This window comes from Notothenia coriiceps, unplaced genomic scaffold, assembly GCF_000735185.1.
Source record: "Notothenia coriiceps isolate Sejong01 unplaced genomic scaffold, NC01 NC01_scaffold00000308, whole genome shotgun sequence".
NCBI classification, from domain to species: Eukaryota; Metazoa; Chordata; class Actinopteri; order Perciformes; family Nototheniidae; genus Notothenia; species Notothenia coriiceps.
In genome coordinates, this window is record NW_011333009.1 from 49,244 (window position 1) to 68,847 (window position 19,604).

At 40.7% G+C, this 19,604-nt stretch overlaps 1 protein-coding gene across 1 annotated transcript; it reads right to left on the bottom strand.

Annotated features, from left to right (window-relative positions):
* Positions 1-2,086: 2,086 nt before the first annotated feature.
* Positions 2,087-18,867, bottom strand: snx19a (sorting nexin 19a). The gene is made up of 5 exons (XM_010766338.1): positions 17,389-18,867; positions 16,947-17,085; positions 16,757-16,857; positions 16,560-16,685; positions 2,087-2,203 (listed from the first exon to the last, which is right to left on the bottom strand). Exons 1-5 carry the CDS (start codon positions 18,865-18,867, stop codon positions 2,087-2,089), a joined length of 1,962 nt encoding a protein of 653 aa, XP_010764640.1.
* Positions 18,868-19,604: the final 737 nt, after the last annotated feature.

Here is a 19,604-nt window from a genome sequence, read left to right on the forward strand (position 1 = left end):
TCCATTTCAGAATAATATATATGATATGTTTTATAATTATTGATCATTAAAGTGTTCTCAAAGCTGGTAAAGGTGCAGCTAGTTTGAATAACTTTGTATACTGCAGGGTAGCTTGTGAATTTACTCCAGGTGGAACTAAAGTCTGATTTAACACTTGATTATATTTCACATCATTCATCCAGATCTGCAAAGTAACTAAAGGTATTCAATCAAAGTAGTGGATTAAAAGTACAGAACTTACCTCTGAATTGCAGTGGAGTAGAATTTACTTGAGTACAGCTCTTGAGTAAATGTACTTAGTTACTTTACACACTGATAGGACTGAGTATGCTGACAGCTGAATTGGGGTCTGGTGCTGACCTCTAGTGGAGGATTTGTCTTTTTTTACAGCAGATGAAAAAACTCAACTGTTGAGTATCCATGTGTTTTTAATGCACTGCTGTTTTGAGGTCTTTCGGATATCATTACTTATTTTTAAATTCGCGTTTGTATTTGTATAATCTGCTGGTTAATCATACATTAATTTAAAATACTTTATAGAACCTTTACCTTAGGAATTATATTGATTCATTGATAATAATTACAAAAGACTGGGGGGGAAAAAAGAGTATAAGTGGATTTAAAAAACTTTTTTAGTGTACGGTTTAGCGAAGAGAAATTAAAAACTTGTAATTCGGTATCTAACACACTAAAATAAACAAGAAAATCCACTTCCTGTCTTACCCTGTATAATAGTTTGATGTAAATGTAAATAATAAAGCTTCATATGAAACAGCTGTATGTGTTCAGGATGCACAGACAATCCACATCATTGTAAAAACACTCAGCAGTCCAGAGAGATTTAAAACATTTTATTGGCAGAAAGAGTGTATAAAAGCAATCAAAGCTGTAAAAAATATATTGTTTGATTACAAAAGAATGTCTTTGAAGAAAATTATAGTTAGGCACTTCGGTGGAGCATCGTGAAACCTCAATGTCACAGGTTTGAGTACAATATCAGTTCTTTATAAAATACATTTAACATAAAATATTTGTGTTAATAATCAAACAATTAGTTTAGCTTATAGGAAATGGGCTCGTCTGTGTCTGCCTCGCTCAGTTATGTTTTGTGACTTAAACTAAACCAAACCAATAACACTCAAAAAGTGATCAAGGCGGTGGTAGACCATAGCTTATTTCTGTGTTCTGGTGAAATTACAGTATTTTTAAAAGGAGTCTGAGGGCTAGGAAAAGAGCACAGATGTACGTTAGCTCCCCTGAGAAGGGCTGTCTGAGTCTAAGGTAAAGTGGTACAAATATTCAAAATATAGCGTATACTTAAACTGATATTGACTGGCTTTAATACGTATTGCTACATTACTTTGCGTCCATGCTGATACTCTTGTCTCTTTCTTTAACATGGCAGCGTGCTGATCTCTCATTCACTTACTACGAATAAGTAGTTAACTTAAACCACCCGAATTCAGAAGTACTATCCATTTAAAGACATATTATGCAAATGTTCAGCTTCTTATTTTTATTTAGTGTCTCTACTCTGACATGTCTCCATGCTTTAATGTTCAAAAAGCTCTTTATTTTTCTCATACTGTCTGTGCTGCAGCACCTCTTTTCACCCTCTGTCTGAAACCAGAGCCCAGTCTGCTCTGATTGGTTAACTGGCCGGCTCTGTTGTGATTGGTCAACGGCTTAGAGATGTCCCGCCCCTCACGTACAATGTGTTGGAGCGCAAGCCAATAGAAGTGTGAGTGTTAAGTAGTGATGTCACTATGTTGCAGAAGTAAACAAAGGAGTCCGATAGAGGCTTTTTTCGTTTACATGCACACAAACCTATATAAAAGCACCTTAGGAAATGGAAAACCCCCAAAAGCATAATAAGGCCTCTTTACTGTAAATTCATTCCGGTTGGATGTTACTAAAAACCAGAGATCAGTTCAGTAACAAAACACTGCATCTTTTTTTATTTCTTGCAGTCAGTACCATCGGGTATATAGTGGTTATGAGGATTAACACTGTTTTTGGCATTATTATTATTATTGTATACAATTCATTTAGAGACATTGTGAATCAAAATAAATGTAAAAAAGGTTTATGGAGTGGCATTGAATGCACCATGGAAGCCATAAGCCATGTTAACGGGCACGTTGGCTCTGGCCAGTTCTTCAAATGTCTTGGCATCCAAAACCAGGAGGAACGTTCCTTTATCCTGCAGAGAACAACGTGTTATTAGTTTCAAATCAAGAGGCTCAACGGCAACACGGACTGTTCAGTAACATGCTGCTCTGTATAGAAGGAAAAAAACATGAAATGTGTAATATTAGAAGCTATTTGGACATATTTCAACAACAGACTATTACAAACTGCTGCTGATTAGAGCAAAGTGTACATTTTCCTCTTTTTCCATTTGATTTGCTTTTTATCTGCATTTCATGTCTGTTGCTTTGTCTTTCATGGAGAAGCTCTTTGTGACAACTGCTCTTGAATGTTGCTTTAAAAATAAATGTGTTTGCTACTTGATACGCTTTACAGAGAGGAGGTTAATAATACGATCTAGCACTACTTGAGTTCAGGGCTTTGCCCAACATGCTTTCAGGAAACAGCACAACAACAACACCTTCAGACGGCTCGTGCTTTTTAAATAATAGGATTTAAATGTAATTTGTATTGACATCCTGGATTTAACTGCGGCTTTTGATACTGTGGACTACAACATTTTAGTGCCTCGGTTACAGCACCTAGTGGGTATTTAATACCCACTAGGTGCTGTAACCGAGGCACTAAAATGTTGTAGTCCACAGTATCAAAAGCCGCAGTTAAATCCAGGATGTCAATACAAATTACATTTAANGTCACCCTTTAACCAGGTCAGGGTGGACTTTGTGTCCAACTAGCTGCCAACAGTTGGACACAAAGTCCATCATACAATATACATGAGTCGGATGAAATATTCATAGACCAATTGACACAGGATGCATTTAAATAGTTTAACGCTTAGGAAAAAAAGCAGAAATGTCTGTAGGTTTTAGGGATGCAAAGATATCAACAGCAAGTTAGTTAGTTCTACTGATAACAAGCTTTCAACTCAACTCAACTCAACTCAACTTTATTTATAAAGCCCTTTTCAAAACAGCCGGAGCTGAAACAAAGTGCTGTACACGCCATAAAAAACAAAAACAAAACAACAATAACAATAAATAACAATATAAAAACAACAAAACCAATGAAGCATATAAAAACAAACAGANTGGAAAATCGTCCAAACGGCAACAGACTTCAGATGATGGCTAATGGTCCGGCCCTCAACAGCTCTACGCCAATTATGCGATGTCATCATATGCCGTTTCCATGGCAACGCATCCCTCGCCAAAAAACACGATGTTGTGTTAACTCAATGGCAAATTGTCCAAACGGCACCACACTTCAGATGACAGTTGATGGTCCGGCCCTCAACACCTCAATATCACAATAGTGAGTTTTCCTCAAAAGCTGTTGCCATGGCAACGCATCCCTCGCCGTTAAGCACGATATTGCTAAAACTCCTGTTTAAATGTTCAAAAAGTGTTCAAATTTCACATGTGTGCTAACGGTCAACCCCTCGAGACATATATGTGTCAGTTTTGAGATTTCGTCAAATGTCGTTGCTATGGTAACTAAATGGTCGCCGTGAAACACGGTTCTCTCATAACTCCAGTTAACTTGCTCCAAACGGCCCAAAACTTCACAGGTTTGATAACGATGCAGCCCTCAACACATCTAGGCGTATTATGGGGTGTCATCAAATTCCGTTGCCATTGCGACAGATCACTCCCCATCAAACACAATGTTTGTGATACTGCTGTAACTCCTGTGTACGTTGTCCGATCGGCCTGAAACTTCCCACGTTTGCCAACGGCCGAGTCCTCGAGACATCTGCCTGACGTCGACGTGCGGACAACAGCCTGCGGAGCGTCGAAGACCCGCTCAACGCTGCTCGCAGCTTTAATATCCTTTTAGTTTTAGACTGCAGGACAGTGAATGTAACAGCTTGATGCCTCGAATGAACATTTATGATCAAATCCATAACATAAACATGATCAAAGTAAAGACAATGTTTCTTCTTGTTAACAAATGAAGACCCTTACAACTACTGTGTGTGTCACAGCCTGACATATCCCCTTCCTCTGTACCATAGAGCTCCATTGTTGTGAAAACTCATCAGAGACACAACGCGTAACCCTGCAGTGTATCATGGGAGGTGCTGATGCCACAGACTGGAGGCTTTGATGAAATTATAAAAGCAAGTGGGAGCATAAATTGGTTTCTCTCATATCATCTTCTTCATGCTATTTAGGCAGGAACAATACGTTGATACAGTTACTTAGCAACAGTAATACTATTTCCCCCACAGGAAGTTTAGGTATGAAGGATATTTGATTTATTTGAATGTGTTTCCTGGGGGTGATTAAAGAGAAGTATTAAGCTTGAACAAAGTAACAGAGTTGTGTTTTGATTGACAGGTGTCTCTGCCGTTCACAGTCTGCTGTTTGCTGGTCACCTGCTCGTCCATTCTATCTCTTCTAAATTCAGTTTTTCATGCCTACAATTACTGATAATAATGATGATGATAATTATAGTGAGGATGGCAATACTGATTGTGATGATGAGTGGTAAAGCCAATTTTCAGCAACGAGAATCCCATGAACGCTACTCCAAATACTAATATATTATTAATACAGTAATATTACTGTAATATGTATAATTATCATATGCATTCAGGACTACATGTCATATTAGCTTATTTCATATACGGTAACTCTTGACATGTAAATGCATTACATTGGATAATATTCTGAATAAATATATGCTATCCTCTTTCATATCACATCGCATATGGTGCGTGTACTGTACTATACCGTATCTGATAAATGTCTTGTGGCAGATATTTGTATGTATTCGGCTAAAATGTTTAGTTTATTCGCTTTGCGCCCATTGTGAATTCCTTATGAGGATGAACACTAATGAGAGTTTTGCTGCAGGCGCCTCCTGATTGATATTTTCAGCTCATCCAATCTGCTTCAATGAAATGAAATGAAGATATGGAGCTCACTGCCAACACAGTGACTCATAGGCAACAGGCCTTTAAGGTGATATCAAACACTTCAGTATACTGTGTGATCCAAAAGCTAACGTTACGGGAATTGATAGAAATGACTCCTTACTAAATGTGACTTGTGTTGTATTGTAAATACAAATTCAAATCTAACCTTTGCCATTTTCTAGCTGCCATGTGCAGATATTGCTGAAAGCAAGAGAGAAATTAAGAGAAACCATCATCATTCAGACAGAATGTTCCAATATGAATGTTGTTGCTGAGCTGAGTACAGTATTTTCAAAAAGACTTATTTATAAACTTATTTAGTGCCACAAAAGTAATACATATTGAAGAAAATATCAAATTATTCAAAATGTGTGCTGCTCAGGAGTTGAGTTGAATAAGAATGGACACAATCCAAAAATAGGCAACTGATGATTAAAAATTAAAATAGTTTTTCTTTTGCATTATTATTATAATTGTTTTTATCTTTCTCTCAATCGTTTTGATGTGTCTTGGAGCACCAGATTTTATTTGTACAGAAAATATAGACCTATATAGAAAACAAACGTGCTTAGTAACTGTGAACTGTGACATGTTCCCCCCACAACTTAGTCAGGGTGCTTTGACCTTGGACAGGGGGCAGAATGTAAAGGATGCTGCATGGTCACCTGCACGCGCCTCTTCCAGCAGTGCGTGCACAGCTGACGTGAATGTGAAGCTGCTCGCACACATCTGGGCGCGTATCAAACAATAAGACACATCTCCCATCCCATCACTCAGTCTGTGTACAGGAAGTCCATATGATTCCGCGCCGCAGCGTGCATGCGAGCGCGGCACTGCAGAGCCTCCCCCCCCCTCCCTCTCACATCCTCCCCCTCCTCACACACCATGGACACGTTTCTCACACACTCCCGCCGCTACAATTAACCCTGAGTACGGTCGCGAGCTGCGGACAGAAAGCTTCCCGCCTCCCTCGCTGACTCCGGAACCCCAGTCCCCCCGGCTGGAGGAGACATGAAGCGGCTTTTGGTGAGAGCCGTGCGGGACAAAGCCATGAAGCCCTGGCTGCTGCTGGCTCTGCTCGGATTGAGGTGAGTGAGTGAGTGAGTGAGTGAGTGAGTGAGTGAGTGAGTGTGTGTGTGTGTGTGTGTGTGTGTTTGTGTGTGTGTGTGTGTGTGTGTGTGTGTGGGGGGGGGGGATGTGTTACCTGTGAAGCCGGTGCAGTGGCGGCCTGGTGGAACACATTCAACCTCTGCTTTGTCTGTTCAGAAGAACCAACCATGTTCATATCCTCTGTGCGTAAATCCGGTGGATGTTCCGGTGACAGGTTGGTGTTTGAGCTGTGATTCACAGGGTCTGTCAGTGTGTCAGGTGGGCTGTATGGAAAGAAGACCTCTGGCAGTTGGTCAAAGAGGTGAAAGGACATGTTAAATAGAAGCTGCTAATCTTTTCTTATAGATTTTCTTTATTCAACAAATCACTCTGCATAGGATATTCTCTCTGAGGACATTCTACAAAGTCAGATTTGGAAGGTTTATAAATGTCAAGACAACACATTTTAGATGTTGATACAATTATTTGTGAACATTTTTGTTTTGGTCTATCACCAATGTTCCTGCCGTTCATAATCCATCTCACAGATGATCGATTTACAGTGTGCATTTAGTGATCTGTTAAATTGAAATCTCTGATCCACTGCAGCTCCTATTTCTTTTGTTTTGAGAATAAAATACAATTTAAAATAGCAGCACACCAGAGATATGCTTTAGTCCTTCCTGGATACTGCACCTCGCATTATCGACATTCATATCGCTCCCTCCCTCTTCCCAGTAATTGGCTCTGATTTTTCTCATTCTATGATCATAGTTTGTAACGTATGTTTAAATGTTTAGTCTAAACTAAGATTAATTCTGACAGCATCAGATAAGATATTACAATGGTTTTCACAGGCTGAACCTCTAGATTGACATTTTCTTTGTGAGTAAAGAAATAGTTTTCTTAATGTTCATTCATCGAGATGTTTGAGCCTCACTGTGCTTAGTGTGTGAGGTGGTTACTCAGTTCATCACAGTTTGGGAGCCAGTGACAATCAAATGTGTGAAATGGAAGACATCTTGTTCCTAGAAAATGAACTCATTCCCCCTGTTCTCTTTGAATTGTGTATGGACTCTGTTGCCTCGGCATCAGCAATCAGAGCAGACACACAGCACTAGTTAACCAACCACAACACCTTTGGTAGAACATGTACCCTGTACCAGGTTTCCTGTGTCAGAGGTCACCATCAAGAGGTGAAAGGTAACACCAGAGGCAGGGAAGAGAAGACTACTACCTAAATCCGACACTGTGAATACTTATTCAGTGTGTGAATTTCTACCGTGTATGTGCTCTCGAATCGCACACGGCTGCTGTGCCCTCACCAGAAGTGTCGATTGGCGCAATTAGCTAGCGAGCATGCTAGCAAAACAAATTCCCTCCAGCAAATCAATACAGAATGCTCAATGTATCCAATACAATTAACAGCGATTATTTTCATCAGTATAATGTTATGTAACTGGAATAGTAAAAAACACCCACATCTGTCAATGTTATTTGTATAGTGCTGTGTTCACCAGAGTAACCTCAAACACAGCTTAAGGCTTCAGTTACGTTTGCAAGATGGCGGTCTTTGGGTGTGAGGAGTGTCCAGCGTTCCACACTCCACTTTTTGACTGTCATGAGTGCACCATCCGAGTACTCAACGGGCACTTTGCCATACTTCGCATAGGCATGCACCTGTGCACTCAATACAGCAAATGTAAGTACAGAAGTATGCAATTGAGACACAGTAAAGCACTCCACCGTGGCAGAGAAACCCCCCTCAGGGAAACACCTCACCTTAACCGTGCCCCTTCTCTAATATGCCCTTTCTTTGCACAAGTGCCACACTTAATATTTCAGATTTTCAAACTAAACAGAATATATGATAAAAGACAACCTGAGTGAACCCAACAGACGTTTTCTAACCAAGAAACCATCTTGTAATTTGACCACACCAGCTGTTATGCCATATGGGGCCAGGGGTGTAAAGCGGGGGGGCCTCTGGTGCCCCTCATCCTTCTCCTAACGTGTTCTGCCTTTTGATCTCAACTAAATTTAAAGATTTGTGACATGACAGTTGCAGTGCTAATGCATTGAAAAAACCTGACAGAGTCAGACAGACCATAGACAGAAATAAAAACACCTGGCAAAGTATTTGAAACTTTCCGGTACTTTAGGTCCCATTGTCGTGCCAACAGGAACAAATCTTTCTTGCAATCACCCATGTGAAAAACGAGTCCCTGAACTCGATACCCTTTAGCAGAAACACCTGCAACCAGAGGCTTCAGTAAGGCGGGCATTTCCAGCACGATTCAACCCTGGTCCAAGTTTTTGGAGAGGATGGCTCTCAGTGGTTGGCTGGAGTCCAACAGCCTCACTAATGACTTTGTATCCTTTTCAAGACCAATATATTGCAATCACTTTCATTCTGAGTGTGTTTCATGAATTTAATCAAGTTTTTAGACGTTATTCCCTAACAAATATCAATCCCAAAGCAGGTCAACTAGGGCAAAAAACAGGAAGCGTTTAGGACAGGTCTCTAAATAGGGAGAGTTACCTGCTGTTCCTCGAGCTCTTTCGGCCATCTTTACATTGCTAAAAAAGTTCTCTTAAAGTGATGTTTGGATCCAACAGGGCTGGCAGTAATCAAGCTTTATTGTGTCTAATTAAAGCTAGTTAGCAAGGTAATTTGGTCCATTGGTTGAACTAAACAGGCAATTGCTCTTTAACACAAGACATTTGTGTTCGCCACTTTTCCCTTCAATACATTACATTTTTAATTTAGGTTGTCTCTGTTGTATACTCATTTTTGAAGATCTGTAATAGAAGAAAAACCATGAAGGACGCAAATACTTTTTTCATAGCAATATGTCCTTCCTCCCTGACCCCTCATCCTCCTTTAATGCTTGATTTACTTGAATTGTACACACTGAACACATTGAAACGTTGACTTCAATTAAATGTATTATATCATCAGATTACACATAATTGTATTTGCAAGCAATAATATGAAGTTGATATTGCTTTCAACTAACCTTACGCAGCTTTGTGTAATCTGTTGACATAATAGATTTAATCAGTCAACTTTTAAATGATTTCAGTGCAGTACTTGGTGATCTGGTGGCAGCACAGGCTTTGTCGGTTTTAGCTTACGTAGCAAACCACTAGAAGAGATGACATTGGAGGAAAGTCTCTGAAGGAAAAATATGCTGATACGGACTGAACTGGTGCACAATCAGTGCATTTACACTGGTCTCCGGGGCTTCAGTTTAATCAACACACTGATTCCGAGTTAGAAGAGGAGTGGGAATCTGCCTCGCTGACTTTTTCAACTTCAGATGAACTCCAGCAGAGGCACAGTGTTACAGAAGGTTTGGGTTCTTCTAAAGACCGCCACAGGACACTCAAAATGTTATCTAACGAGCTGAACAATAAAAACACCCAACATTTGACTAAAAGTCAGTTTTTTCCACCATTGTGTGTAATGGTAAATGGACTGTACTTATATAGCGCTTTATCCAGTCTTTAAGACCCCTCAAAGCCGCTTTTACATACTACATATCATTCACCCATTCACACCCATTCATACAGAGCAGTGTACCTTACTCTAGGACCTAACATTCACACACATTCACACACCGTTGGCCATGCCATCGGGAGCAACTCAGGGTTAAGTATCTTGCCCAAGGATACATCGACATGTTGACTGCATGGGCTGGGATCGAACCCACAACCTTCTGGTTGAAAGACGACCACACTCCCTCACAGCCACAGTCGCCCTGCTAATTGCTTGTATCTAATTATCTGCCTAATTTCCACCTACATTGTTGACATTTAAATGTAGTAATTTGGCTCCAGACTCTGTCAGAACCTCGTTTTTTGCAACAACATTGAAAACTTAGTTCTGAATCAAGTAAACCTGACTCATACATTATAGAAAAAATAACTGTTGTAAGGTTTAAAGTGAATCAGCAACAACTGACAAAGCATCTATTCTGAGTTTGTTCAAATATTGTTATTCCTGTCAAAGATGTTGTACATTCCAAGGTTATTTTTAAGATCTTGGTACATGGTGACATTACTTGAAATAATTTATTTAGTTCACAGACCCACCTCCTGCCTAAATCTACTGTACTTTTCCTTTATAATGAGGGATTTTTGGTAACATTTCAGTGGGGGCTCACTTTCCGTCTGACCCCTATTAAAGTGCTATAAAAAATCGAGTTTTCTTGTTTTTTTCTAACCTGTCTGATTGTTAGACTCTTTCGAGCCTCTCTGAGCTCAAAGATTAGACAGGCTGAAGCTTAAATCTGTTCTTACACACTGTACAAATGCAAAGAGGCTGGGGGTGTGTGTGCAAAGTAATCTGCCCGCTCAGCTCTGACAGCGTGAGGCATTTCTTCTACATATTAAGTGGAGAAGAAACCACCGTTTGTTGATGAGCAAAATCGGATTAAATGTGGTTGGTTGTCGTTGTGTCATTGGGAATAGTTTTTCCTGTCAGGAGTTAGCAAGAGGTTAAACCGAAACGCAAAAAGGCAAGTTTAAAGAACCAAGAGCAAGGGACCAGGCAAGGTTATAAAAGCAAAAGGAAAATTATCAAAACTAAACCAAAATACAAACTTAGAGTCACGAGGAACAGCAAAACCAGCAAACAGCCAGGCAAGACTTGAGACAGACCACCTCAGGACCAATGAGGAAGAATTGAAAGAAAACACTAATGGCGACAGACATATAAACCAAGCGGCAAACTCTGGGGCAGAGCCGGGAGGCCAATAAGAAGTGCCACAAACTGCAGTTCATCTATTGGCCGATAGGCGATGACTGCAGAAAGGATCAATTTCCATAGACCCCCATGTTAAAATGTCCAACTTTACAGCAGAAATAAACATGTTTCTGCCCCTGGATGCAATACAAAATATTCGGGATATAGTTAGATTCCACCTTCATGATTATGAATTGGTGAGTGAATTGTTTTATAACGCGACCCTTTTATTTATATTAGGTCTTAACGTTTTTTGCATAAATTACGGCGTGGTCACTTTGATGGACATGTACGTGCCTCACTCTCAGCTAACAGCAACTTGTCCACTCTGCTAGGCTACAACGTTAGCTAGTTGTAGTTACTGTACTTGATAAACAGTGGGGCAAAAAAGTATTTAGTCAGCCACCAATTGTGCAAGTTCTCCCACTTAAAAAGATGAGAGAGGCCTGTAATTTTCATCCTAGGTATACCTCAATTATGAGAGACAAAATTAGAAAAAGAAAATCCAGAAAATCACATTGTCTGATTTTTAAATAATTTATTTGCAAATTATGGTGGAAAATAAGTATTTGGTCAACTACAAACAAACAAGATTTCTGGCTCTCACAGACCTGTAACTTCTTCTTTAAGAGCCTCCTCCGTCCTCCACTTGTTAACTGTATTAATGGCACCTGTTTGAACTCGTTATCAGTATAAAAGACACCTGTCCACAACCTCAAACAGTCACACTCCAAACTCCACTATGGCCAAGACCAAAGAGCTGTCAAAAGGACACCAGAAACAAAATTGTAGACCTGCACCAGGCTGGGAAGACTGAATCTGCAATAGGTAAGCAGCTTGGTGTGAAGAATTCAACTGTGGGAGTCCCACAGTTGAATTCTTCACACCAAGCTGCTTACCTATTGCAGATTCAGTCTTCCCAGCCTGGTGCAGGTCTACAATTTTGTTTCTGGTGTCCTTTTGNTTTTTTGATGGGGGGCGGTAAGAGACCTGGATAATGGACAGGGGGGCGCTGGCCCAAAAAAGGTTGAGAACCCCTGATCTAAATAAAATTCAAGACTGCCTCAAGGACTTAAAAACGTGGATGACCTTACATTTTTTTATGTTAAACACCACCAAAACTGAAGTTATTGTACTTGGCCCGAAGAATCTACGAAACAAATTATCTAAAGATATACTAACTATGGATGGCATTAATTTGGCCTCCAGTGAGACTGTAAGGAATCTTGGTGTTATATTTGATCAGGATTTATCCTTTAACACCCACATAAAATCATTTTCAAGGACCGCCTACTTCCATCTACGTAACATTGCAAAAATCAGGCATATCTTGCCTCAAAACGATGCAGAGAAACTAGTCCATGCATTTGTTACTTCAAGGCTGGATTATTGTAACTCCTTATTATCAGGGTGTACCAAGAAGTCAGTCAAGTCGCTTCAGCTGATTCAAAATGCTGCAGCTCGTGTACTAACCAGAGTTAGGAAAAGGGACCACATTACTCCTGTTCTGGCTGCCTTACACTGGCTCCCTATAGAACACAGGATAGAATTTAAAATTCTTCTTCTCGCCCTTAATGGGCAGGCGCCATCTTACCTTAAAGAACTCATTATACCCTACTGTCCTACTAGGGCATTGCGTTCCAAGAATGCAGGGTTGTTGGTTGTTCCTAGAGTCTCTAAAATGACAATGGGAGCCAGAGCCTTTTCTTATCAAGCTCCACTTTTGTGGAATCAGCTTCCAGTTTGTGTTCGGACGGCAGACACCCTATCCGTTTTTAAGATTGCGCTTAAGACCTTCCTTTTTGATAAAGCTTATAGTTAGGGCTGATTAGATTCAGCCCCTAGTTTTGCTGATATAGGCTTAGTTTGTCGGGGGACATCTTACTTCTTCCTTCTCTCTGTCAATACCTGTGTACTCATGTTCCGATTAACCCAGCTTCCCCAAATGTCTTTCTTTTTGGTGTCTATATACACCGGGATCCGGAGTCATGGATGATCCTGCGGTCCTGTGTCATGGATCGCGAGTCCTGGATCTTGAGTCGTGGCTGTGGTCCTGGATCACAAGTCCTGGATGGATATCCTCGTGGATTCATCTTCCTATTATCTGAGACTGCCAAGGCACACNCCGCAGGATCATCCATGACTCCGGATCCCGGCGTATATAGACACCAAAAAGAAAGAAATTTGGGGAAGCTGGGTTAATCGGAACATGAGAGTACACAGGTATAGACAGAGAGAAGGAAGAAGTAAGATGTCCCCCGACAAACTAAGCCTATATCAGCAAAACTAGGGGCTGAATCTAATCAGCCCTAACTATAAGCTTTATCAAAAGGAAGGTCTTAAGCGCACTCTTAAAAACGGATAGGGTGTCTGCCGTCCGAACACAAACTGGAAGCTGATTCCACAAAAGTGGAGCTTGATAAGAAAAGGCTCGGGCTCCCATTGTACTTTTAGAGACTCTAGGAACAACCAACAACCCTGCATTCTTGGAACGCAATGCCCTAGTAGGACAATAGGGTATAATGAGTTCTTTAAGGTAAGATGGCGCCTGCCCACTTAAGGGTAGGCTTTGTAGGCGAGAAGAAGAATTTTAAATTCTATCCTGTGTTCTATAGGGAGCCAGTGTAAGGCAGCCAGAACAGCCTGATAATAAGGAGTTGCAATAATCCAGCCTTGAAGTAACAAATGCATGGACTAGTTTCTCTGCATCGTTTTGAGTCAAGATATGCCTGATATTTGCAATGTTACGTAGATGGAAGTAGGCGGTCCTTGAAATTAATTTTATGTGGGCGTTAAAGGATAAATCCTGATCAAATATAACACCAAGATTCCTTACAGTCTCACTGGAGGCCAAATTAATGCCATCCATAGTTAGTATATCTTTAGATAATTTGTTTCGTAGATTCTTTGGGCCAAGTACAATAACTTCGTGTTTAACATAAAAAAATGTAAGGTCATCCACGTTTTTAAGTCCTTGAGGCAGTCTTGAATTTTATTTAGATGATTAATTTCATCAGGCTTGATTGATAAATATAGTTGAGTATCATCCGCATAACAATGAAAGTTTACAGAATGATTCCTTATAATATTGCCTAACGGAAGCATATATAGTGTGAACAAAATAGGTCCAAGCACTGAGCCCTGTGGCACTCCATGGCTAACTTTGGTTCGCATGGAAGATTCATCGTTGACACGTACAAACTGAGAGCGTTCAGATAGATAGGACCTAAACCAGCCTAAAGCAGTTCCCTGTATGCCAACTAAGTGCTCTAGTCTTTGCAATAGGATATCATGGTCGATAGTATCAAATGCAGCACTGAGATCAAGCAAAACAAGAATAGAGACAAGTCCCTTGTCTGAGGCTATTAGAATGTCATTTGTGACTTTAACCAGAGCTGTCTCTGTGCTATGTTGTGTTCTAAAGCCAGACTGAAAATCTTCAAATAAATCATAGATTTTTAAGTAATCACACAGCTGTTTTGCGACTGCTTTCTCAATAACTATTATTATATAGATAGATTATGTCTATATGGCGCTTATTTTAGCTATCTCTTGGTGGAGGAAAACAGTTATGACATCACTCTGGGATTTGTAGTCCTTCTAGTTGCGTATTTTTCATAGTCTTATATTTCAACAGTTTTACGACAAACTGTGACTTTTTTGACATGGAAATTATTTTTTAAGATTAAGACAAACATCATATGTGTAATTCATGGCACAATTCAAACGGGATCGAAAGATACGTTTTCTCTCTCCATTGACTTCAAGGCATAATTTTTCCAAAATAAGGTCCCATGGACCGGAAGTAGATGGGCGTGACTTCGCCACTCTATGGAGGAAAAGAGAGAGGGTTGTGTTTTCTGAAACTTGGTGAGTTCCCTGACACACCGGGGACACATATTCATGTATAAAAGACGTACAAGAGTGCATTTTGCATGATAGGTATATAAGCTCGCTTTTTGTTCAAAACCCGCTTCTCCTCATCCTGCATTTGGGTCCCGATTTTCCCCAACCCTGACATTGAGTCAGAATTTGTTCTTAATTGATTTTCCTGGCTAAATAAAGGTTCTACTACAGTACTATTAGTACTACTACTACTACTACTACTACTACTACTACTACTACTACTACTACTACTACTACTACTACTACTACTACTACTACTACTACTACTACTACTACTACTACTACTACTACTACTACTACTACTACTACTACACATATTAACAAGATGTGTTAAGTTTTTTGACCACTGGATGGAAACTGCTGAAGTATTCTTTCTACTATTTTTGACGAGTAATTCTAGCAGACAAGTAATTCTAGCAGAGAAATATATCAGAATCATAATAGTAAAAACATGTATTAATTAGACAAGGTGTGCGTATGATTTATCTTTTCTCATGTTCACTTATTTCCTTTTTATGAAGGATGAAAAATGAGAAAAAATTATTCCAGAAATTCACAATAGCGCTCCAATATATTTTGCTTTTATTTAATTTAAAATGTAAATTAAGAGTTTTAGTTCTGATTAATTACCAACATTTGATGTTATTTACGTATGTGTGTGTCATACTTTTTTTTTAACATTAACATAATTTATTATGTTATTTATAAACATACATTTCTGTTTTCTGCATAAGTTTATGCAAACACAATACATGAACATATGGGGCTGTGAATGTGTGCTTGATGGCAGGTCAAAGTTCCCTTAACAGCTAGTTATCTGTCCCTATGTGCTCTGTGTGTGTCTTTTCTCTGCAGACTAATGCAGATAATCCTTTGTTGGAGGATTAAAGCCACGTCCTGGAGGAGGAGGGGATCCTATGCGACCTGTATCTGTGTTTTAAAGCTCCTAACACCTTTAAGGTAATGTATGCTCTATTTTCTCAAAGCTGGTTTTACAGCAGGGTGAATATTCCTTTAAAACCACAGTGTCATGTCAGCAGACTGTATTTTAGCCCCATGTGCTAGGTGTGCAGTATCTGTAATCAAGGTTTGCCTGAGGCATCTCAAGTAGCTTCAATGCTTTTGCTTGTAGTCCTGTAGGCTGATCAGTATGTTGTGCTGGTTTTCAAACATTTACCTTATTATTTACCTACAGTGCAGTAAACTATCTATTGTGACTGAGATTTGGTTAATGTCATTTGATTTGGACAATGGTAAACAGTATAGATAGTTTACTGCACTGTAGGTAAATAATAAGGTAAATGTTTGAAAANGGGCGGACTGGCCATCGGGATGTTCGTGACGAATCCCGATGGGCCGGAACTGAAGTGGGCCGGTCGGACGATGTGGGCCGGTCGGACGATGTGGGCCGGTCGGATAAGTCACTAGCAACTAAAGGGTGTACTTTGATGGTTTGTGACTCTGCAGACCGTTTACATGCATAAAAACCTTCATAACACACAGGGGGACGGGTAATAACCGGAAAAGCATGACATGGGACCTTTAAGAACTGAAGAACCCATTACGTTTTGCAACGGATCCGGTAATGAAAAACAGCCACGAGAGATGTCTTTCCTCTCCAAATGTCCTTGTAGATTGTTCTCACTTTTTAATCTTACTTTGTCAGGGAAATGCCAAACTACATTTCTTACAATCACTCTCTGTCCTCTCCGGATATACAGCATTTAGATTCTTTCTCACCTTATCAATCCTTGACTTGACTAAAGGTCTTCTTCTTTCTTCAAAATATGTGCAGGCGTCTGAGTTTAGAGCCAGGAACTCCTGCATGTCCTCACTGTTGGATGTCTCAGGGATACAGCTTAATTGCTAGGAGAACAAAAAAATCTTTAAAATGACAGAATCACAGCAAGCACATCATAAAAGTTGTGAAAACCTACTTTCAGGAATGTGTCCAGCTGGCTTTTACGGGCTTCCACCTTGTCGCACTCTGCATTGCCAAACGGGAGGTCAGGGAACATTTTCTTTGGACCTTTGACATCTGAAATCCATTACATTGATTTGTGATGGTGCATGTGTCTTGGTACGGTAAAATCCAATGGTCAATTAAAGCAGACAATCATTTCTTACTCTTGATAACTTTCTTGACTTCGGGTTTCTCCTCTAGACGTGTTTGCAAGTTGAGGAACTCGCTATATCTCCGGTTGACAGTGTGACAGGAAGCCGGTTGTGGAGAGCCACCGTTTTCCGTTTCGCCCATTTTCTCAAACTGTAAAACAGGAAGTGGAGGTTAAAGTGTGATTATCAATATGTTGACTGTTTATAATAATACATTTTATTTAAGGCGCTTTTCATGACACCCAAGGACACCGTACAATTTGTTAAATATTCTAAGAGGTCAAGGCAACAGAACATGATAAAAATACAAACATACCATCATGGAGAAGACAATTAAAGTGGACACAAATGATACGGACAGGTTATTCAGAGGAAACAGATGATAAGGAGCACTACAGTGAGTAGGCTGACATATCATATAGTTTATATATCTGCAAGTAGTAGGTGGCTTTACCTTTACAGTGTAAAGTGTATAGGGATGTATGCTTGTGCCGCGCTGCTCTACTGCATTGATAGTGCCAGAAATCTGCACGTTCTGGATGTTCATTGGTGCAGCTTGGGTGTCAAAGTCGCAGGGGGTCAGAGAGAATATTTTTGGAGAACATGGCTGGGGTTTCCCTAGGGCTATTCCTGCTGGCCACTGGGATTCCTCGGGCAACACCACCTTCGCCCCCAGGTTCTTCAGCGGACCAAAGCAACCGAACGCCTCATCATCCTTAAAATTCATCACGTTGCAGAAGTTTGTTGGAGGGCCACATTCACAAAAGCCTCCTGTCAGGTCGTCTTCTGAGTCCGTCTGGATTAAGGAGTCATATAAAATCCTTTTGGACTTTATCGAGGGGGAGAAGTGGCCGGGCGCGAGGGAACAGCAGTTGACTTTGCACGGTGAGGGCAAACCTGCGGGACAACTTTCCACATTCCCCGCAGACATCAGGCTCACCATGCTGCTCAGGGAGGAGTCTCTCTCAGACATGGTGCTCTGTGGATCGTCCTGATCAGAGGAGCTTCTGCTGGTGAAGCTGGCTGGATCAGACGATGACAGAGACTTGCAGGTGATCCAGGACTCATTCTGAACATCACATCTGTGTAGTCCAGTTGCAGCTGGGAACTCATCCACATTGATTTCCTGTGGTTCTCTGGACTTGGTGATGACGTCGACAATGGTCTGGTTGAGCCAGTCAGGATCGGACACCCTGTTTATGAGCGGCAGCAGCACGTTACAGGTGATGAGTTCTGTAACCATGTAACCGCCGGTCCTGGTTTCCATTTGAGGGAATGGAACCAGTACATTTAAGACGAGGTTAACTAAGGCCCTGGAGTAGCTGAGCTCAGCAGATGCAGTGCTCACGGCTGGGTGAGGGGCATCCACTTCACTGTAGAGCCGCCACAGATTCAGGCTCTCCTTCTGCGTCGACTGTATGTGTCTCGCCGCCATGTAGCTCTGCAGGTGACAACCATAAAGCTCCAGCAGCCGTTGAACTAGAGCTTTTCTGTCAACTCGCCGCGCACGCTCCTTCAATTCCATCACTGACTCCAGCATCGAGTTACGCACCGCACGTTCGAACTCCCCCTCCACCTCTGGCAGCAGAGTTCGATACCACGAAGACACAAAGTCCCGCACCGCTTTGTGGACGGCATTGTGGATCTCATTGTTCAACCTCCACTCATGTTCAGGTGAGTACAGAGGTGGGTTCATACTGCCAAGAGGCAAAAAGTGTTCCAGATGGAGAAGGCTGTTTGTGTCCAGCATGACGCGGGACCCCAGCCAACCGCCGAGGACCACCAAGAGACTGGTGAAGACGCAGAGCAGCCAGACGTTGACCAGCAGGTGGAAGAGGACGAGCCATGCCAGCAGAGCTCCGAATCCCAAAACCCTCCGCTGCCCAAACACCTCTGACAAAGTCCAGTGAATGGAGCTCTTTGTGGGAGGCATTACAGTCAGCAGGGGAATGGTCTCCTGTTGACAAATATATGGATATATCAGTTTTCTAACATGCACAAAAAATAAGAATAGTAATGCTCGCTTCAGTTGATTTCCTCACACGATGTCGTCTTAGTTGCACAATGTTGCTGTATAATGACTTTTCACTGTTGTTTTGAACTTTTAACTTTCTTTATTCAAACTATTTTGGCCGTTGTGTCCTTGGGCAAGACACTTTACCCGCATTTGCTCCTGTGGGTAATGTCCACAGTAATGACTCTTACATGTCTAATATGTGTAATATTTATTTGTAAAGCGCTTTGAGCACCTGTAAAAGCGCTCTAATAAAAAATGTAATCCATTATTATTATTTATTATTATTATTTTCAACACTGAGCTGACAACTTTGGCAATTATATGATGATGTACTATATGTACTAAATGAAGTTTTAAATGTACAACCCACCTGTGTTTTTATCACAAGACAAATAAATAAAAATACAGATATTTATGATCCCAACAAGATCCCTTTTAAAGCGTTTTGATCCACTCACTTTTTATCAATCACCACCATCATGTTAAGCAACCTTTTGTTCAATGCAAATTAGCAAAGGTTAGCAGTTGGACATAGTAATCATTGTCTTGCTAATCATTAGCATGTTGACATTGTGTTTGGTAGTACTATAGTAAATCTACTTGAAGTTTCTGTTTACCATTGTCCAAATCAAATGACATTAACCAAATCTCAG

Coding starts and splice junctions, on each gene's coding strand:
- snx19a (XM_010766338.1), bottom strand. CDS start 18,867: ATGCCTCCCACAAAGAGCTCCATTCACTGGACTTTGTCAGAGGTGTTT. Junction 16,858..16,946: donor AGTCAAGAAAGTTATCAAGA/GTAAGAAATGAT, acceptor AATGGATTTCAG/ATGTCAAAGGTCCAAAGAAA. Junction 2,204..16,559: donor TCAAGTCAAGGATTGATAAG/GTGAGAAAGAAT, acceptor TGTTCTCTGCAG/GATAAAGGAACGTTCCTCCT.